Below are 22,234 nucleotides of genomic sequence, written 5' to 3'. Positions count from 1 at the left end.
CTCGGCCGGCCCGAGAGGCCCCAGCAGGTGACAACGAGCCCGGGTTGACTATCAGGCCGCTCCTCCTTGCGGTCGCCCGGAGCGGGCCCCGATCCGAGTGGCCAAGAGGCGGCTGCGGGCGTGGGGATTAGCGGGCTCCACCTGCGCACCACTGCCTGGGGCAGTGCCCTGGGCCGGACCGCCCCTCCCCCGCGCCGGCGGGCAGGAGCGGGGGCGCAGGGAACACAGAGGCGGTGGCTCCCGGGCGCTGATTGGCCAGAGCTGCCGGGGGCGGGGCGGTGGGTGTGAAGGGGAAGGGCCCAGTCCGACCCCTTCTTCCCATCAGCGTCCATCCTAGCGGCTCCCTAATTGCATCATCACCAGCCCGCGGCTGTTGTGGGAAGGCTGGGCGCGGCGCGATCCGCTGAGCCGAGGCTCCAGCCTCTCTCCCGCGCCTCTCCTGGCCCTCTCCGCACCTGCTCCTGCGCCCAGGCCGTGAATCTCTCGTAGGTCGGCTCCCAGAACCCGCGGGGCACAGCTAGTGGACCTCGCCTGCTACGCCTGAGCCAGTCATTGAAAATCCGGTCTTTTACTAGAGCCCAAGTCCCCCGCCTCCTTCAGCTCCGAGCCGCGGTCAGCGCCATGGAGAAGAGCAGTGAGACCAACGGCTACCTAGACAGCGCCCAGGCTGGGCCTGCAGCGGGACCTGGCGCTCCCGGGACCGCGGCGGGACGCGCGCGGCGCTTCGCTGGCTTTCTGAGGCGCCACGCTCTGGTGCTGCTCACCGTGTCTGGGGTGGTGGCGGGCGCCGGCCTGGGTGCAGCGCTACGTGGGCTCGGACTTAATCGCACGCAGGTCACCTATCTGGCCTTCCCTGGAGAGATGCTGCTCCGCATGCTGCGCATGATAATCCTGCCGCTGGTGGTCTGCAGCCTGGTGTCGGGCGCCGCCTCCCTGGACGCCAGCTCTCTCGGACGCCTGGGCGGCATCGCCATCGCCTACTTTGGCCTCACCACGCTAGGCGCCTCGGCGCTCGCTGTCGCTTTGGCGTTCATCATCAAGCCAGGGTCTGGTACGCAGACCCTTCAATCCAGCGACCTGGGGCTGGAGGAGTCGGGGCCCCCTCCAGTCCCCAAAGAGACAGTGGATTCTTTCCTCGACCTAACAAGGTAACTATTCCCCACCTCTCTGCGTGCGCTGTGGAGACGCCAGCTCTCCAGTACACTCCAGTTCATTCATACGCACACACCCCTTCATATACTCCTAAGAGTTAATTCTTAATTGGCTGCTGGTGGCCTTTAACATTTTTAAAATATCAAAATAACCTCTGGAGAATTTGCGTGCTGACCACACCTTTTCAAACATAGGCAGAGGCGCACCTGACAGTCTCAAGGAGCCACGGTCACATATTTTTAGAAAAAGCCAGTCCTACTATTAGGTGTGAGTGTGCCTTAGGACGGAGGCAGCCATCTCACCTGTACTTTTTTCTTATATTCTCTGGCTGCATTCTGGCCACTCCTGGATATCTTCACCCCATTTTCTTTCCACCGTCTGGAAAAGCTTCTGGGAGCATTGGTGAAGTTTTGCCTGTTGGGCCATCCTGGCCTGCAGTCTACGGCCTTCTCTTTTCAGCCCTTTGGCTGGACGGAAGCTCACAATTTTTTTGAAGAATTGTTGGTGGCCCCAAGGATATTAAGGCTGGGGTTAATTGTGTGGGGCCCATTACCCAGACAAGCCTCTCCTGGAGGCTTGGAACAGGTGGCCGTCCACCGCATAGTCAGGACACTGTAGAGTATTGTGAGTTTCAAGGGGTTTTATTTGTGGGAAGGTGTGAGTTCTAGAGGAGAGAGAGAAGCATCTTCACTTAGCTTTGCCTGCTTTCTGTGACTCTTAGAAGTTGCCTTTCATCTCTTGAGATGTAGTATATTTTCTGTGGATTACCCAAACCAGCTTCCCTTTGGTTTCTCCATTAGCCCAGAATTCACAGACAAGAAAACTGGCAGCCAGAAGGCATTTACTGACCTGGCCAAGTATAGCTGAGTGAGGAGCTCAGCTGACTCCCTCTCCAGATTTCCGATGATTCTGGATTCAGAGCCTCTTGGAGGGGTATGTTTTGTCTTAAGTCACTGAAGCAAAGCTCCTCATTGCTGAGGCTGTGAAAAACAGCAAACCCTGGGCAAAGTGACTTAACTTCCTGCTGTTTCCATTTCTCCTTCTGGAAAATGTGATGACTGTCTGCCACTTACGGGAAAAAGTATTCATTTGAAATTACAACAACAAAAAAGTCCAAGGCATTGCATTGAAAAATATAAAAATCTCTGATGAGGTGAACCACAACATTCTTACCAAAACTTCTTAGCAAAAAAGCAGGTGGAGGTGGCCTGTTAGGGCTTCGATGAGATCACAGCCTTCGTTTAGTGTCTGGCAGCTTGATATTTGGAGTCTTTAGACATCCTTTAAGTTTTGGGACTCACTTTTAGGCAAATACTGGAAACAGTCTCTAAAGTTGAGAGTGTCTTTGGCTTTTTACCTTAAGTCTATCAGCTGTCAGCTGTCCCAGGAGAGAAGGCGGTTATGGGGTTAAAGGATTCTTTTTTGCAGGTTTCATTGACCCAGTGACGGAGTATGGATGTCTAGCTCTGACCTGCTGGTTGTACCTCCGTAGGTTATCTCCAAGAGTGGGGCAGTGGCCAAAAAAATAGAGTGAGGGGGTGTGAGGTGAGGGATTACTTTATTACCACTGGCCCCGGAAGGAATTTCTCACATCCTGATCATGGCTTTCTAGTTTTTGATCCAAGCCCCTTCAGTTCCTTCTTCTGAAGTGAATGGTGACCCAGCATCGTGGCCTAGCAGTCAGTGTAAATGCAGACTTTTCAATGACTGGGACTGCAGATACAGGGAAGGACTAAGAGAACCTTTTGTTATGGCTTGTTGGGAATAGGTGGTGCTTCCTAATGCTTCCTGTGGCCAACCTTATTTAATCCAGCAGCTCACGGATAAAGGTGGTGTAGGTGGTATGATCCTATTTTACGAATGAGGAAATTGAGCCATCGAGAGATTAAATGATTTGCTCAAGGTCACAGAATAGTTTATCAAAAGGGAGATTAGAAGAACGTGGGTCTCTTGCCCCACAGTTAGGGCTTTCTTTCTACCGCTCTCTCCTCCCCCCAAGTCAGCTTGCCATAATTTGCCATGTTGCTGGTTGGTCTCAGAAACGTTTACCCTGGGCCAAAAGAGGAACCAGGTAGTGGATCAGATTGGGTCAGGGCTGATGCCCACTTCCTTGAAACAGAGGAGATGTGTGTGCAGCTGCTCAGTCTTGGCTTTCACATTGAGCAGCTTGTGAGAGAGAACAGTCCTGAGCCACATGGAAATGCTTCCTGTTCTGGGAGTCTCTGGGTAAAAATTTTTAAATTACTTCCTTCAAAGAAACTTCACAGATGTCAATTTTATGTGACTCTGGGCATGTTCTTCAGCAAAGGCAGGGCACAGTCCTTTCTGCCTGTGGGCATGTGAATGAAATGAGACTCTGCCAGTAAATGCCTCAATTATCCAGCAGGCCCTCACCTGGTAACTGCCCAGAAATTAAACACCTAGAAAGAGTGGGAAACAATTCTGATGACTTAGCCGCAAAGGCTTTGCTAAAGTCCATGCCTTTCCTGGTGGTGGAGTACCCCAGAACAAGGTCTCTCTGCTATGATTTCTGGTTTTTTTGTTTGTTTGTTTTTTCCCAAGATGAAATTGTAAGTAGGAAGAAATAAGGCCAATAGATATTCATTGTGCCTTTTAGAAAATTCAGAATGCCATTGCTGAGTGGTTTGATTTCCTACCACACAATGGATTAGAAATAACAAAGTAGACTAGGGAGTGGATGTGAGACTCTGGCTTTAGGAACAGGCCCTTTGAGAGCTGAGAAACCACAGTGGATAGAAACTGGCAGGTGGCAAAGTCATGGTCTCCTCCTGAGTGGCTGGGAGCTTTATGCCTGGGGACCTGGAACCGTACAGGACTCTCAGAACAAGACAACAAGGTGTGACCCAAGTGATTGAACTCTGACTTTTCATCCAAAATGAAATAGTTTTGGCACCAAAGAGACAGAAACAGGTTATGAAGACCCCAGTCATTGTAGAAGTTCTTGGTCCCTTACAATGATTATTGATTGTGGGTTCGAGGGCTTGTCCATAACTAGCTGTGCCTTGGCTTCCTATCTTCATAATGGGGGTCATGATAGTACTTACCTCACATTGTTTAGAGGGTTGTTTGGGAGTTAAATGAGTTACATCTGTAAAGTTCTTAGAACAGGACTGGCCCAGTATACGCTCGCTCTTGTTATAAATGGAGCACTATTGCAACAGAGCAATTGGGTTTTCCAGTTTACCGGAACTCATGGGGATGACCCGTTAGTTCTTTTCATAGTCTGAAATAAATGAGAGTAAATGGGAAGAAAACGAATGTTTGGGGGAACTCAAGATGACTTACAGCTAATTTAGTCTTTAGGTATATCCATGTGGATCCTGGAGAAAAAAAAGTCAACAGTGACTGACTTTTGGACTAATGACATCAATGCCGTGGGAAATTTGGAAAAAGGAGAAAAGTCAAAACTAAACCCAAGAGAACCTTCTGTTCTGAAATGGGGCAGAAAGCCTCACATGTCCACCCTGACATTCCAGTTTCTTCCTGCCTCTGCACTATGTGTTTATAAACTCCAAAGCCGACCTCAGTTTTCTTCAGCTGTGAATGGAAAGGATAGAGGCAACTGGCTTCTAGATGTTCATCTGGATGCTAAAATTTATAGTTTTCAAATGGAAAACCAGAGGCGTATCTGCAAAGGGGGCAGGTAGGGACACCACCTGGGCCAGGCTGTGTCTGCACCAGCAGCTAGAGGAATGGCCTTGGGCCGCTGTCTTTTGTGGAAGAATAACAGGGTACTGCCATGTGCCTGTTAAGCACAATTAGAATTTTGCCTGTTGCCCGATTTTCTAGGCTTTGTTGTTTTTTCTTGTGCACATTTTCTCAACAGCGGACAGTGTTATGAGCCTTTCTCTTTACTGATGGAGGCGTGAGGGACTTCCCTTCCCAAAGATTGGTGTGAATACGATGCCTCTCAAGCTGCTAAAAAAAGCCACATTTCTTTGAGAAAACTATCCGAGGCAGAGATCAAATATTAACCCTCAGATCACTGTCAAAAGAATGAATAGTCAATAATTTCTTTTAAATGTTGGCCATGGCTGGTTGTTTGACCTATGCATTTATCTTCTTCTTCGATAGGCAGGAAGATGAAGACTCTTAGCAAGTCTAACAAGGATTCAAATTAATGGAGGTTTCTCCACCTAAGTAGTCACTAAAGGGAAAAAATAGCAACTTATAATTTAAAAAAAAAAAAAAAGTTTTTAATTCAACATGGTTCCTTCTACCACTCAGGAGAACACCTGAAAAGTTCAGAGACTTAAAAGAACATATACCCAGAGAGGCCGCAAGGTAGTGATTAAGAGCAGGCCCCAAAGGTAACTACCCAAGTTTGAATCCAACTCTACCACTTACTATCTGTATGGACAAGTCACTTAGCTTGTCTGCCTCAGTCTCCTTATCTGTAAAATGAGGCCAATAATAGTATTTACTACCTAGATCTGTTATGAGGAGTAAATGAGTTAATATTTGAGTGTCTCACTAATATAATGTGTAGCAGCTTCTCAGGGACAGCACGGGGGCTAGCTAACTAATACTGACAATGAGTGCTGTTCTTAGCCTTATTTCCTAAAAAGTCCCTATCCCAGGGGGCTGGCATCAGCCTTTCCAGCTGGAATCTAAAACTGGATGTGGACCTTAAAAAGAGGGTAGATTGCTCCTCTGTACCCTACTGTCACCACAGTGGGAGCCCACCGCCCCCAGCCCTTCCTCTGCCCCCCGCATTGCAGGGGACTTCAAGATCAGAAGGAGCACATCCCTGTTAACTGCCTCTGTAACAATAAATGCCAGGGATAATAAATATCAGGTGTACAAACCGTGAGCCATATCCTGTTCCAAAGTCTTTGAAACCTTCCTAAATTCAGTAAAGAATTTTTGAACTTAAATGAAAGGAAATACTTCTGGAATAAAAAAATATACCTAAGCAAAAGTAAATTGTTTTACATTTTTGTCATATAGGACAGGGAAGTGCATACCACCCTTGACAATAGGATCAGAAGAATAAATAGACCCAGATGTATAAAGAAGAAACATTTTGAAGTTTTTCATCGTGTGTGAGCTGCATGAGTCTATACAGTACTGCTAACACAAATTCTGCTGGCACCAGTTCAGCCTCAGCTGGCACCAGCTTTTCTGTTCATTTTAAGTAATGTGTCCAAAGATCCTATAGCATTGAGAAGGCATGTCCATTCATCCTCTACCAATTTGGTCTGACTTGGATCTCTGAGTTTAGTAGTATGGTCTTGGCATTTTTCAAATGTTTTTGACAATGACCCACTATAAGAAAAACATTTTAAATATGGCACCTGCACATATCCATTCCACCCCACATACACAACCTGAAACAACAGTTCCACAAAACATTGTAAATGTGATACACGCTTATTACATCTTTTATAAAATGCTGGTTAGAGCTAGTACATTTGATTTCATGGCCTACTACTAATGTTTCAGAAACTTTGGTCTAATGTATATCTGGCATTGTGTAATTCAAGTAAATTTCTCAAGATCAAATGACAGAAAAGGGAACTATTTGAGAATGTGAGGAGTTGGGAAAAAATGCCTGACGACAGAGAGCTCTGGGGAGCAAAACGGCTTACATGAGGAGCAGCTGATCCCTGAATACAGGAAAGCTCAGGAGTAAAAAAAAATCTAGAGTTCACAGCAGCATCTGTTTAAAAAGGAGAGCGCTAAGAAGAGTGCAGGAATAACGAGTTGGAGGACTGAGACTACCCAACTGTAAGACTTACTGTAACGCTACAGTAATCAAGACGGCGTGGTATTGGAGAAAGGCTAGACAAAGAGATCCATGGAACAGAATAGAGAGCAAGAAATAACCCCCATAAATATAGTCAGCTGATCTTTGACGAAGGAGTGAAGGCAATATAATGGCAGAAACAATTTGTTGAAGATTGATATCCACATGTAAAAAAAAATCTAAACACAGACCTTGTACCCTCCATAGAAATTGACTCGAATGGATCCCAGACCTAAATGTAAAATAGAAAACTAGAAAACTAGAAGATAACATTAAGAGAAAACCTAGACGACTCTGGGTATGGTGATGACTTTAGATATAATACCAAAGGCACAATCTGTTAGATGTTTTGCTTTACACCCACAGCCTCAGCTCCTTGCCCCTTGGTGCAGACAGGAGGGGACTGACAGCTTCTGGTCTACAGCAACCAGAGGGACCAAGGGAAAAGAGTATGATTTTGTGGATGCATGAGCTTCAGCTCACTGCCCCCACACAATTCTGTCCCAGGAATTAATATCTGAGAGCTGAGCTATATAACCTAAAGAAAGTTCAGCCATCTCATTGAATGTATGTATTTTTTTGGTTGTAAAATCTCCTTCGCAGTTAGCATTATATCTTTTTAAAAAATTTTAACCAAATTTGAGATAAGATTTACATACAATAAATGTTGTCGTTTTAGGTGTATAGTTCAATGAGTTTTAACAAATAGATAACTCATTTAACCATCACAATCCAGACACTGAACATTTCTGTCACCCATGACCTTTCTCAGCAATTCCCATTCTCCACCTCTGGCCCCAGGCAGTTTTGGACAGAAAGTTTTGCTTTTACTCGAGTTTCATATCAGTGGAATCATTCACCATGTACTTTTCTTTGTCTGGCTTCTTTTGCTTGGCACTGCGTTACTGAGACTGTCTGGGTTGCATATGTCAGTAGTTGATGCCTCTGCTGGAATCCACAGTGGGATTCCATTGTGTGGATTTATCATAATCTGTTCATCCATTCATCTGTTGATGTACATTTGAATTTGGGGCTATTATGAATAAGGCTGTTATACATACAGGTCCTTTTTGCAGACATATATTTTCATTTCTCTTGGGTAAATATCCAGGAATTGAATTGCTGTGTCATATGGTAAGCGTAGTTTAACTTTATAAGAAACTGCAAGAACACATTGTATTCTTCTTAGAATGTTGATTTTTTTTTTTTGGCAGGAGTTGTTGTTTTGCCTTTTGTATTGTCTGTACCTCTCTGTTCCCATTGGATTTTGTAGACTAGATACTGTAGACCAGGGTTCTCCAACCCCTGGGCAAAGGACCGTTATCCATCCATAACCTGTTAGGAGCCGGGCTACACAGCAGGAGGTGAGTGGCGGGCAAGCAAGCAAAGCTTCATCTGTATTTGTGGCCGCTCCCCAGCACTAGCCTCGCCGCCTCAGCTCCACCTCAGATCATCAGGCATTAGATTCTCATAGGAGCACTGGTCCCTGGTGCCAAAAAGGTTGGGGACAGCTACTGTAGACTGTCTGAAAACAGGTCAGTGTGTCAGTGGCTATTTGGTCTAGAAGTTCTGGATTAAGGTCAGGGTCCATTTTCGGTGAGACACTATTGGGTTATTGCTCATGCTAAAAAGAACAGGCAGTCTGGATAGAAGGGTGTAAACAAACAGTGTATGCTCTTTGGAAGAGACTGTGGTTCAAGGCTGTGAGAAAAGGCTACACTTGCACCAGCTAAGGAAACTGCTGATTCCTGAAGGATGCAACGTGCTTTCAGGGGAAATTGTTCCCTGTGGGGAAAATGGAGGGCTTCTAACTCAGCTGTTCCTTAACTTTCCTGCCCTCTTTGGGAGAGAACCCAGTGGCCAGCTCAGTCTCGGAATTATTGAGAGTTGTCATGTGGTGGATGTAGAACAGGGAAATTGGCTCAGCGCCTAGTTCTGCTTCTAACTAGTAGAGCAAATGGACATGAAATACCAAATCTACCCCACAAGTTTGAAATATGTGAGAAAGGTGTTTTGTAATAGAAATAATAGGGAAGTGTAAATTGCTATTCATTTATACACTAAAGAAAAGCCAAGACGCATTACTTGTCCTTTTCTACCATTTTTTTTTTAAGTAAATATGCTCATGATAAGACTCAAATTTCTGATCACCATTTTGTAACGGTTAATTTAACTGAAGATCACATTTGTCTGCTTAAATGCAGGTGTGTACTTGTAGGTGTTCTCTAAATATGTTAAAAGTAATTCTGGTTTCATATACAAGTAGATTTGAAAAATGCTGTGTTGCAGTCTCTACATGCTGGCTGTCTTGTGGAAGCACTCTGAGTGTAATGAAGTCATTTTTGTATCTCATTAACTTTGTTTCTGGTGTATTAGTTATCTATTGCTGTTTAACAAATTCCCAACAATTTAGCAGCTTAAAATCACACACATTAGTTATTTTACAGTATCTCTGGGGTCAGGAATCCTGGCATGGCTTAACTGGATCTTCTGTTTCAGAGTCTCTTACAAGGCCACAGCTAGGGCCTCACCCAAAGGCTCGACTGGGAAGGAAATCACTTGTGAGGTCACATGGTTGTTGGAGGAGTTCAGGTCCTTGAAGTTTACACTGGGAGCCTCAGCTCCTAGTTGGCTGTTGGCCAGAGACCACCCTCAGTTTCTTCCCATATGGGGCTTTCCAACATGGCAGGTCGTTTCATCAAACATGCAAGCTGAGAAAGCAGTAAAGAGAGTCTTCTAGATGGAAGCCACAATTTTATGTAACCGAATCACAAAAAGTGACATCCCACCACCTCTGCTCTATTCCGTTGGGTAGAAGCAATGCATAGGCCATACCCACACTCAAGGGGAGGCTTCTACAAGGGTATGGCTTCCAAACCACGTTAGTCTCTGCTTGCCTAGCTAGGTTGCAGTGACACCTGCCTACCTCTGAAACCGAACACACTGCAAATAGTTGCCTAGAGATTCTAGTGCCAAGTGAACAACTCAACCACAAAAGTAAGAATTAGTGCATACGTTTGGTGCAAATGATAAAGGATGATCCGGAGTCTTTTACTCTTCTAGACTTATAGGAAATGGGTAGAACTAATGGGCTGTCAGTAGAATTTTCTCATATATCAAGACCAGCATCCTGCACAGAGCCTGACCCAAAGGAGGCCCTCAGTAAGGCCTGTTTGCATGAATAGACTTTAGTTTCAAAATATAGCTTAACTCAATCGGTTCTATTGCCCTGCTTTTTGTAACAAATATTTTATAATATTCTTTCTCCTGATATGAAATCCATAGAGTTTACCTACACACATAATTTCAGAGCATCAATATGACTTAACTGTTATATAAAAGACAAGAGTAATTTATAATAAAAACAATGTGTTTCAGTATGTAAGTGCTCTAAAACAACGTGGTTAAGTTCTTGCTTCTGAATTTAGATTCACCATTAACGAATGACACAGCTATAAATACAGATAGATACTTGATAATAAGTGTGTGCAATTAAGGACCCAAATCCTACAATTTGCCACTGGTGAAGTAGTTTTTTACCAGAAAGATGAACAATTCTTGGAAACATTCTGAACAAAACAAAACAAAAAAAATCATCCCACACTTTACACAATAGTTGTATTCCTAGAAAATTCAGTATATGTTCAAATTATACAAGCTACCTTCTTTTGGAGTTAGATTAGGCTAAGTAATTATAATAAGGTTTTCATCTACAGGTATGTCACACAGAACATTGGAAAGCATGAGGGCCTTGAGACCATTTATTATATAGGACTTTGCTGCACTTAGCAGAATGAATGGCAGAGACCTGGCGCTTTCCCTATACATACTCCCCCACTTCCAGGGATGCCCCCCAATTATTGAGACAACAAAAACACTCTGGATTTCACTAGTGAGCAGCACCACTCCCTATTGAAAACCACTCCAATAGGACTTAACCTCTTGGGGAAAGGAAAGTGATATAGTTATTCTGATTTGGTTGGATACAGGTAAGCTTAAATATCAAGGAGTGCCATTGAGGGAGAGGAGATAGAAATCGGTGCACTCAAGTATCTACTGTGGCCGAGCAGCCGAGGCATAATTGGACATTCGGATCAAGCAGAAGGCCGCAGTAACTGCTGGAGGTGGAGAGAGGGAACACTGTGTGTTAGGCTGTCAGGATTGGGCATCTTAAAATGCACACTTTGAACGCTGAATTTTAAGAATAATGCTGAAATGCTTTCTTTACCAACAGAAACCTGTTTCCTTCAAATCTTGTGGTTGCAGCTTTTCGAACGGTAAGGCTTAATGCTTTGCTAAAAGTATGAAACTTTGATGGGGTGGGGGATATATAAATTACTGCTATAGCATTTGATAAGATGGAACAGGGAGGGATGGTGTTGTTAACAAAACTTGGTAATGCTGTTCTAAAGTTTTATAGATGAGTGCCTGGAATAAAAATAAAACAAAAATCCCCAACATTTTTCTAAAATATTCTACTAGTTCCAATATCACCTGAGAAATAATCTCAGATCACATTTCGAGGCTCTCAAATATTTTAGAATTTTTAAAAAGTACACTTTTATCTTTTTTTCTGATTATAAAGGTAATGTATGTTCATTGCTAAAAAATAAAGTACAAAAAAGTGGAAGAAAATAAAAATCACCCATAATCACTACCTAGAGCTACCCATGAACATTTTGGTATATATCCTCCAGATCTGTTTTTCCTATACGCATGCCCACACATTTTAAAAATAATTATACTCTACATATTACTTGTATGTGCACATACTACACATGTTGTTTTGTAACCTGCTCTTATTTTAAAGCAGTATATTGTGATCATTTTCTCATTATCACAAATATCCTTCTGTATAATGTTCTTGGCTGTATCTTGCTGTATGAGCATATGATAATTTTACTCCATCAGTTTCTTGTTGATGGACATTCAGGTTGTTTCTAGTTTTTCCCTAATTTTAGCAATGCTGCAAGTAACATCCCTATGGCCATGCTTTATGTAGGGAAGGAATATAAAGGTCTGGATTAGATGGACTAATCAGATTGTCCTTTTCAAGCAAAGACTTTTCTGTTCTTATAGCCTCTCCCTTTAAAAAAAAAATCTGCATTTAAGCACAGCTGTGGTTTATATATAATGTGAGATAGGAGAAAAATAAAAGGCTTATGGCAGTGGTCCCCAACCTTTTTGGTACCAGAGATTAGTGCTCCTGTGAAAATCTGATGCTAGCACTGGGGAGCGGCCACAAATACAGACAAAGCTTTGCTCGCTCACCTCCTGCTGTGCAGCCTGGTTCCTAACAGGCCATGGACCAGTACCGACCGGGGGTTGGGGACCCAAGGCTAATGAGGTTTCAGTGTCTATCACAGAAGCTATGGGGCGGGTTTCGTTTCTCCTGCCACCCGTGATCACAGGACCACTAAGCAGCTCTGCTTGTCTGAAAACTTGATAAATCAAAGCTGAGAGAGATCAGAGCTTCTCAAAGACTGGCACAAAACAGGCCTCCAGAGCTGTACCTCCTAATGGGCTGCTCTTGACAGTTCCCAGTTCAGGTGTCCTTAGAAAAGGTCAGAAAGATTGTTTTATAGCAGATTCCACTCAACAGTGCGTGCTGCCACAGGGAGATACCTGAGCGTTGTAAAGAAGTATGTGAAGTCAAGTGTAGGGCCAAAGCTGGGGAGATGTTTTACCTCTGAGAAGTGGATCTTCCAGAGGACTCAGCTAGAAAACAACATCCTTATCTTTTGTCTTGGAGAGTGGAGGCTCAAGGCAAATAGAAACATGCCGAAAAGCAGTCACATTTCAAATAAGTTCTGAAACAAAGTGAAGCATAAATAAATGAATGAAAAATAAAACGACACATTGAAATTGAACTTTGGCATTATGGTGTTAATAACCAGTGTTCTCCAAATAATATGAGTTATCAGCTGTTTGAAATATCAAACCATCAGCATGAACTTGGGCAGACCTTCTCCTCCAAACCAATGTCCGAGGGACATAAGGAAATTCTCTCTGTGTCTTTGGGTTTCTAAGTAACCCAGAGGCCTCTTGGAGTGCATGTTGCCTTAGTCTTAAGTTACTTTTTACAGTTCTCAGAGGCCCTTGTCAAGACAATCAAATGAAGAATGCCTAGCACCCTCGGCGTGAGTAATGACAGAGTAGCAAGAGGCCCAGCAGTCCTCGTGGTTCCTCTGGGTCCATCTTTTCCTGTAAATTGACTCTGGGTTTTTTTTTCTTTTGTTCACAGTATGCAACTGATTATAGAGAGGTGATCCACAACACAAGCACTGGAAACGTAACCCGTGAAAAGGTACTGCTCTTTATAAGATCACTTGTGACAAATACTCAAAAAGCAAATAATGCTTCTTAATTGAATAGCCATGCACGATGCTGAAAACTTAGGGGTTTGGATGGTCTGTGTGAAGCACACGGGTTGGGTTCACACCTTTGGTTATTTATCAACATTGCTAAAGGCCAGTGTCTGCAGCTCTGGAATCTTTAGCAGATCCATTTCATCGAATTGGAACTAGCATCCCCTTATTTTGAAAAATTTACAACACCCATTCCGCTATCCTGAAATATAATTAATAGGTGATTTAACCTACTGCTAAACCTAGAACTTATCTTAGGGGCCTAATTTACTCTAGCCATCATTCATACACACATTTTTTTTGAGTACCTGTTATTTGTCAGACACTGGTCTAGGTCCCAGCCTTCATGATAGAGCTGGAAGGGACAAGAAACCTCAAGGATTTTTCAGTCCAGCTGCAGAACTGTCATGGGAAGGAAGAGGTACTTTGCCCTTTCTGTACCCCTACCATACACAGTCCCAGGGCTGAGGGACACTGAGTGCTACCAGCCTCTCTGATTAAATGAAAAGTTCCACTTAAAAACAAAAAAGGTGAAAACTACTAATTTAGTCCAGTTGACTTCATTTTGCAGATGAAGAACTTGAAGCTCAGAGAAGTTATCTAATGTCAGAGCTGGGATTAGAACTATGGTAAAAATGCTCTTTCTGTTTTGACCATGTCGACATATGGTTCCTGTTCAGAATTTCATAATATGTTTTGATGAAATAAAATGTCTGTCTAATATATGCTTGCAGTAGTGAGAGTCAGCATTACTGGAAAAAATGAAGAATACATTATATCTATATATTTTAAGTCGGTGATTTAGGAATGAATATCCTGAAAATATCCATGTTGATCCTGAAAAATCGTTTGTGGAAATTCATCAGCTGGGAGATTATTATAACAGCCTAGCAACAAAGAATTTGTCGACATTCGTTGACAAAGTTGTAATCACTGACTCTTGATCTGAAGGAACTTTTCACCAACCAGCTCTTCTTTTAAAAGCAACCTTTGAAGTGATTGCCCAACCTCTACTTGAATATATCCAGTGACTGGGAGCTCACTAATTTCTACTTCTACCAGGAGTGAACAGTTTTTGGTTAACTAGGTGAAATTCTTATATCTTGACTTTCCATTTCCTTAGACTCCATCTCCCCTTTTCTACCCCTTGATTTGTGAAATCGCTGAAGGTTAAAGAAAATATGAACCTTTTCTCATTCTGGGCATGGTGTTTCAGTCTGGTGAAGACACCTAGCAAATGCATCTTTAGTTCTCATTCATATATTGTAAACTTAGACTCTCTGTCCCCTCTGATTCTACAGATCCCCATTGGAACTGAGATCGAAGGGATGAACATTTTAGGGTTGGTCGTCTTTGCTCTTGTGTTAGGAGTGGCCCTAAAGAAACTAGGCTCTGAAGGAGAAGAGCTCATTCGTTTCTTCAATGCCTTCAACGAGGCAACGATGGTGCTGGTGTCCTGGATTATGTGGTAAGTGTTGCCTTACTGCCTATTCTTCCTCTCATTTCTCCTGCCATCCAGAAAAGAACCCGCTTCTGCAGTTCTAGGTCACCCCTATGGGACCACCTGGGCCAGGGCTCTATATGTGGTTGATGTACCACAGGTAGGCCCCATGTACAGGGATTGATGGAAGTGGAGGCAGTTTCTCCTCTTGTCCAGGACTTCGGAGAATCAGGCATGTAGCATAGTTACTAGTTTCTTCCTCAGCTCCCACAGTGACCCTTTATGGTTCCCACAGTGACCCTTTATGGTTCATCAGTGATTTATTTATGGGTTCCCACCATCATTCCATATCATATGGGATGCCCATATCAGCTTGTGGGACAATGAAATCCATAAGTTTGCTATCTGCTGCATAAAATAAGACTCCACTAAAAACAATAGACTTCAAGCTTCAAAAGGGTCCCTTACTAAAGTATTTCACAACATGGAGAACAGAACCAACTTCACCCTATGCATATATCAACTTGGAATGGTCTCTTTTTTTATGTAAATGTTTCTTTATGTAATATCAATCAAAGTGTACTTGTTTAATAAAAAATGGTAGATCGATTTTTTTCTTTTTTTTGCTGAAAGGTAAAAATTAAACCAGATCTCTCATAGTAACTTCTCAGAAATTATACCAGCTCCGGTGGCAATCACTCATAAACTTTATCCTGTTGTCTTACTCAAGCCAAACTTCTATAGATTTTAGCTTCTGCCATTCTTTTGTCAAAAAACTATCCTTGTATGCACAGAGCATTTTCCTAATCGTCAATCCTTAAATATCCCAGAACTTCTCTCTATCAGATGGCATTGGCGTGGCAACTGGACTAATTTTAGGAGAGAAGCCTGGAATTTGGTAGGAAAGTTTGGAATTGAGTGGGAGGCCAAGTTCAGAGCCCTCGCTGGTGGTGTTTATTTTGCTCAACCAAATTTTCTTGCTCAACCAAACATTTCAGAGTCTGACTCTTATCATTGCAAACATGATACTTCATATGACTGTTGTTGTTCTGGGGAGAGAAATCGTTTCAGAAAGGAAAAACTGTTTTCATTACAGGTTAAGTTCTTTTCCTGGCTTATTTTTGTAGTCTAAAGGTTTCTCAAAGTTTGGATTAAAGGAAACTCTTTGCTAGAAAGTGATGTTCCTATATTAAGGCATTTGTTTTCAATCTGGAAACCAATTTACAATCATTTCTTCAATTTGATGTACTAGTTACATAAACAGGTATTCAGTAAGGCAGTCCCTATTGAGTGTCTAACTGTAGTGCTTGATCTATTGCCCAGAAAGTGCATCTCACACAGAACTGGGGTTTAAAATGCCTTAAATGGTTAAAGGATCTCAATCAGATGTGGTAAGGATCTTCGGCAGTAGCTTTTTCTGGTTCTTTTCTTCACTAATTACCTACTTCAATGTCAAAACACCTGCCTCGCCTGCACTATTCACAGAAATAACTTCTCAATGGATTAAATACAGGGCCAAATACTTTGTAAGCCATACGATCTCTATTGTAACTACCCAGCTCTACCATTGCAGGACAAAAGAAACCATAAAAGATTTGTAAATAAATGAGTGTGGCTATGTTCTAGTAAAATTCATGGTACTTAAACTATCCAGGGAGGAAGGAGAAAGCAGGAGTCCTCTAAAAGTATTAGTAGAAAACATGGGAATAGGGAAAGTCTTCCTAAACAGAATACAAAAAGTAAAGGCTGTAAAAAGCTGCTGTATTTGACTACATCAAAATATAAAATGTGTGCATGCAAAAGATACCTTGAACAAAGTTTTTTTCAAGTACCTTGAAAAAAATTGACATATATTTGCATATAGTATGTATGTGTACACACACACACACGCACGCACACACACACACACACACACACACACACACACACACTCAAAGCATTAGTATCTAAAGGACTGGTACCACCAGTTCACAAACTGTTTTTCTGTCCGCAGTGAGATTTATAGGGAAATTGAGAATAAGTGTTTAAAAACTTTTATAGCAATTTCAAATTGTTGCAATATGCACACACACCATTTTCTAATATTTTGTTTCTATTGTCTTTTATAAGGATATTGTCCATGACCCACTGGTTAGAAGTAAACAGGTCTTTCACCAAAGATGATTTAAGAAGCACAAATATAGAGTTCTGATTACCAAAAAGGAAAAAAGACTGAATAAACTATTAGAAAATGGACAAAGTATGTGAGCAGACAATTTATAGAAGAGGAAACCTGAATGACCAATAAACATTTTAAGGGATGCCCACCTTATGAAAATCAGCAAAATGGAAGTTTGGTTTTATCTGGTGTTGGTAAGGGCGAGGACAGGGCTTCTCAACAGTAGCTCTGTTGACGTTTGGGCTGGGTCATTCTTTGTCGTGGGGGCTGTCCTGTGCATCATAAGAGGTTTAACGGCATCCCTGCCCTGCAGTCTACTAGATGCCAGTAACGCACCTCCCCCCCCCACCCCCCCCGCAAAGCTGTGACAACCGAAACTGTCTCCAGACATTGCCAAATACTTGCCGAAGGCAAAACCATGCCCGGATGAGAACCAGTGGTTCATTGAAAGGCTAGATAGCTGGTGGGACCATGAATTGGAACAGCCACTTTGGAGAACCATGTGTTGGTCTACTAAAGCTTAAAGTATGCACACCCCGTGCCTCAAGCAGCCCCCTTTCACATTGTCTCTATGGAGAACACACAGGCATGTGGGCACAGAGGCCTGTTTGCAGCATTATTTTTAATAATGAAAATCTGGGATCAATTTAAATATCCATCAGCAGGGAAGTAGCAAAATATAGTATTTTGTTTCTGGGGACAATACTTAAAAATAATGAGATAAAGCTGGTAACAGCCAAATGTCCATTGATGAATAAACGAAATGTGGTATATATATTTAAGGGAATAGTATTCAGCCATAGGAATGAAATTCTGACATGCTACAACATGGATGAACCTTAAAAACATGCCAAGTGAAATAATCCAGACACGAAAGTACAAACATTGTACAATTTCATTTGTAATAGGTACCTCCAATAGTGACATTCATAGAGACAGAAAGTAGAACAGTGGTTACCAGGACAGGGGAAGTGGGGATGGGGGTTATTGTTTAATGAGTACAGAGTTTTAATGTGGGATGATGAAGAAGTTCTAGAGATGGATAGTGGTGATGGTTGCACAACAATATGAATGTACTTAATGCCACTAAACACTGCACTTAAAAATGGTTAAAATGGTAAATTTTTATGTTATGCATATTTTACAACAATTAAAAAATAGAATGATCTATATATCTATGTATTGGTATGAGAAGATCTCGAAGACATAATGTGGGGTTAAAAGTAAACATGCAGATTTAAATACGTACCTATGTATCTAAATAGAAATGGTTAACATCCACGGGGACGGGGAATGAAGGGTTGGCTTGAGGATGGTACCTAGAGAGAATTTTGGCCTAATCTCTAATGTCTTAATTTTTTGAAAAGAATATGTTCATGTGTTACTATAGGATTTAAAATTAATAGTACTACTTGGAATATCTCTGGAAAGAAAGTTCAAGAAACCAGTGACATCGGCTTTGCTCAGGGAAGGAGACTGGGCACTTGGGGGACAGAGGTGGAAGGGAGACTTTATGCTATTCATGCTTTTGTACCCTTTGAAATTTGAACAGTGTGACATTATTATCTATATAATTAAAATGTATGGAAAAAGTCAATGGTCGTAAAATTCCTAATGGTTATTAAAATTCTTCCTTAATTATAGAAACGACTGACTTTTATTCTTTGTAGCTCCCACAGTTTATTCCTTCCCTTCCTTCTTCCCATCCTGCCATTTAAAAAATCTTCACGCACCAGGAGTGTTCCCAGAGGGTCATTGTTAATGATTTTTTCCCACGGAATCATGTTTTCCAAACCACAAAGAATTTAAAACTTCACAAAAGTCCCAGCTTTGTCTCAATTCTGTGTCCCAGGAGTTCTGTGAAAAAGGTGTTAGTCTTTTGTGTTTCTAAATTCTCAGAACAGGCCTGAACAAAGCCAAAAGTCAAACTACAGTCCCAGAGGCTATAATCTTTTGAAGAGTTCTTTGCCTTTCCACTTCGGAGTCCATGTGGTTGGTAGCATCTGTCTGTCAAGAATGTGACATATCCAAAGGGAAAGTAGTCTGGTTTCTGTCCTGACTGCATAGTAATGTATCATGTTAACTTTATTCAGCTTCAGGGTCTGTAAGATGGGCCCATCCCTTTCTATTCCTCAGGGTCATCCGAGGGAGAAGTGACTGCCTAGTCAAAAGTCCCTAAGTTCTGTATCAGGAAGGGCCTGCATCTCCCAGCCCTTCCTCACATCACTTATTGACACGTATGCTATGCTCATGCCCTAGGTACGTGCCTGTAGGCATCATGTTCCTTGTTGGAAGCAAGATTGTGGAAATGAAGGACATCATCGTGCTGGTGACCAGCCTTGGGAAATATATCTTCACATCTATATTGGGCCATTTTATTCATGGAGGAATTGTTTTGCCACTTATTTATTTTATTTTCACACGAAAAAACCCATTCAGGTTCCTCCTGGGCCTCCTCACACCATTTGCCACAGCATTTGCCACCTGCTCCAGGTAAGTGGGTTTCAGGTGCCCTTGGCTGCTCTGAACTGTTTTAGTATGGAACCAGGTGAGCCCAGTGGTAGATGCACAACCGGCATCTTGACATATTTTAATTCTTTGAAAACTCTAAATTGATCTCATCTGATTTTTTGTGTTATCAGCCTCACAGCTTGTATGGAAGCGGATTTCTGGGATTGCCAAAATGAGGGATTGCCTCATTCCTTCTCCTTCTCCCACCTCCCTGGAGGCCAACCAGATCATTATTTAGCCCATGGGAACTATAGGTCCTCACCCTAATTAGTAGTAAGGCCTTTGCCAGAGTAAAAGAAGGCAGCTACTTCACCCAAAACGCACTGTAGGGAAGTTTCTAGAATGACACCTGCCCCTTTCTCCCTCTGGATGTGTGAATTAGAAAATAAGACCAAGGCATCATGGTGAGGGATGTGCGCTCAGCTCACTAGGAGTCCACAGTTTTGTGAAATTATCTAAGCACAAGAGATGCACCTTGTCGTTATTGGAAATCCTTCAAAAAAATTAGGCTTTCCAAATACATCAAAGAAAACTTTGAAAGGATGGTAGCACATTGTTTTAGTCTCACAGTTAGTTTTTTGCCTCTCTACTGTATATTTCCTCCCATCCTGAAGGACTATTTTTATGACAATCATATGACTATTTATATTCGTGGTAAAAAGAATTAGAGAGGTCAGTTTCTCTGGCTTAGACAGAAACAAACCTACTTATCAGTTGCACCAGCTACCCTCTGCGAAGCCTGCAGAGGCAGCTGGAGAGAGCAAGTCTTGTTTTTTTCCAAGTCATCTATATAAACAGTTACTCCTTCCAAACTCTCAGAGCCATTTCTGTTTCTTGGCCTAAAAGAAAAAAAAAAAAATGTTAGTTTGCCGTGTACTTGGGGAGAGGCAGGCGGACATTCAAGAGAGGAGATGCACACATAGAGTTAATAGTTCTTGTTCTCATGAGAACATTTTGTACCACAAGACAATGTGTGGTTCTTGAGAAATTTGAAACAGGTGTATCCAGGTAAATAACATAACAGATAAATCTAGGGAGTCAGATTTTGAATACTTTGGAAGTTGACAAAACCCCATGTTGTGACAGAAACTTCGAAACAATTCGGATTTTTCTCTTATTTCAAAAGAGAAAGCCAGAAACTAATTGCTCTGTTCCAGGGTCTGAGCTAAGTAATATGTTGCCCTTGGAAGGACTGTTCTCATGGTTGGTGGTTTTCCATTTCTAGCTCAGCAACTCTTCCCTCTATGATGAAGTACATTGAAGAAAACAATGGTGTAGACAAGAGGATCAGCAGGTTCATTCTCCCCATCGGAGCCACTGTAAACATGGATGGAGCAGCCATCTTCCAGTGTGTGGCCGCGGTGTTCATTGCCCAGCTCAACAATGTAGAGCTGAAGGCGGGACAGATTTTCACGATTCTGTAAGTTCATCATTCCTTTTTTCATCTTAAGGCCTAGGTCAAAACTTGAGGTATTTCTCGTGATTTCCTTTGAAAAACCTCATGAATACCAATCTCTCTATGACTTGGATGTCTCATTTATGAAATGAGGACAGCATGAATTCATTACTTGAAGAGGGTAGATTATCTCTCCTAGGCTCACCCGGCAGAACCTAGGGTTGCATGGTTTTCAGTTTCCAAGCCATGGCTGCTGCCATGTTCTACATTTCTCTGTACCCACACCATGCTCTGTGTGCCATCCCCTAGAGTGACGGCTACAGCGTCCAGTGTTGGAGCAGCAGGCGTGCCAGCTGGAGGGGTCCTCACCATCGCCATTATCCTGGAGGCCATTGGGCTGCCCACTCATGACCTCTCTCTGATTCTGGCTGTGGACTGGATTGTGTAAGTAGAACAAAAGAAGTCTGTATTGGGTTCCCTAGGAGCTTGGCACTCTGTTGGGCCTGCGGCATGTGGAGAAACTTCAGACATGTTCCCTGCTTTGTGAAGGAGCCCCCAGTTGAGCTGGCAAGACAAAATTTAGGGCTAGGAAAAATTCAAAAACGTGTGAGTCAAAGGCTCATGAATGGCCACGAAATGTCATTACCAAGAGCATCCAGGAAAATGTGGGGCCACCAACGCAGGCCCAGGGCGGGCACAAAAATCTGTGGAGATTGTTGACTGCATGGGAGTCGTAGCCTTGGGAGCAATGAGCTTCCGAGAATGATCGTCCTTGGCCTGGAAAATCCAAGGAGTGATTTCTTGAGAGAAGATAAACCCAGCTATGTGAGTGCTTGGCTTAGGCTTAGGGGAGGAGTTAGGAAGGAGGCATGATGCAGACCGCCATCACCAGGGCTCCTGGAAGGACACAAAACAGTTTCTGAGTGTTGATTCCGTGAGTTGCATGATAGCTTTTTCAGGTATGAACAATACCTGTGTTATAGGGAAAATCAGCTGAGATACTGGTGTTGGACAATAGAGCATATAGATAAGAAAATGAGCCCTGGAGCCCAGGGACCTGGGTTCAAATCCCAGCTTTGCCATTTACTACCTGTGTGATAGGATTGTTATGCACTTTGTCTGCTCACCTGTGAAATGGGAATAATAGCACCTCCACCAGAGTCGCAGTGGAGATTAAATGAGTTCACACATACACAGCACATAGAAGAGTTCCAGGCTCGGGAGAAAGCATTCAGTGTGTATCAGTGAAGAAAGACACTGATGGCCAGGCTAGCAGAGCCCAACATGGGAAAACCGAAACACTGGGGCCTGGCACTGGGCTCATGGCTCTGTCCACTGGTTGGGAATGGTGGTTTCTAACCTTTTTTCTTAAGCCCTGGGCTTCTCAGAATCCTTATGGCTCCTCAGAGCAATGAGAGAGACCCGCATTGTCCAGACA

At 42.8% G+C, this 22,234-nt stretch overlaps 1 protein-coding gene across 1 annotated transcript in view; it reads left to right on the top strand.

Moving 5' to 3' along the window:
- The first annotated feature begins 320 nt into the window (after nucleotides 1-320).
- The window catches only part of SLC1A4 (solute carrier family 1 member 4), a 25,846-nt gene continuing 3,932 nt past the window's right edge, over nucleotides 321-22,234 (top strand). The window contains exons 1-7 of the mRNA XM_006909547.3: nucleotides 321-1,148; nucleotides 11,157-11,199; nucleotides 13,167-13,229; nucleotides 14,592-14,758; nucleotides 19,149-19,382; nucleotides 20,626-20,820; nucleotides 21,106-21,240. Of these exons, the coding sequence (XP_006909609.1) occupies nucleotides 622-1,148; nucleotides 11,157-11,199; nucleotides 13,167-13,229; nucleotides 14,592-14,758; nucleotides 19,149-19,382; nucleotides 20,626-20,820; nucleotides 21,106-21,240 (1,364 nt within the window). The 5' untranslated portion in view covers nucleotides 321-621. The remainder of the gene's footprint in view (nucleotides 1,149-11,156; nucleotides 11,200-13,166; nucleotides 13,230-14,591; nucleotides 14,759-19,148; nucleotides 19,383-20,625; nucleotides 20,821-21,105; nucleotides 21,241-22,234) is intronic.

Source organism: Pteropus alecto, unplaced genomic scaffold, assembly GCF_000325575.1.
Source record: "Pteropus alecto unplaced genomic scaffold, ASM32557v1 scaffold131, whole genome shotgun sequence".
Classification (NCBI taxonomy): Eukaryota; Metazoa; Chordata; class Mammalia; order Chiroptera; family Pteropodidae; genus Pteropus; species Pteropus alecto.
The sequence above is the reverse complement of the archived record's forward strand: the minus strand, read 5'-3'. Positions and strand labels throughout refer to the sequence as shown.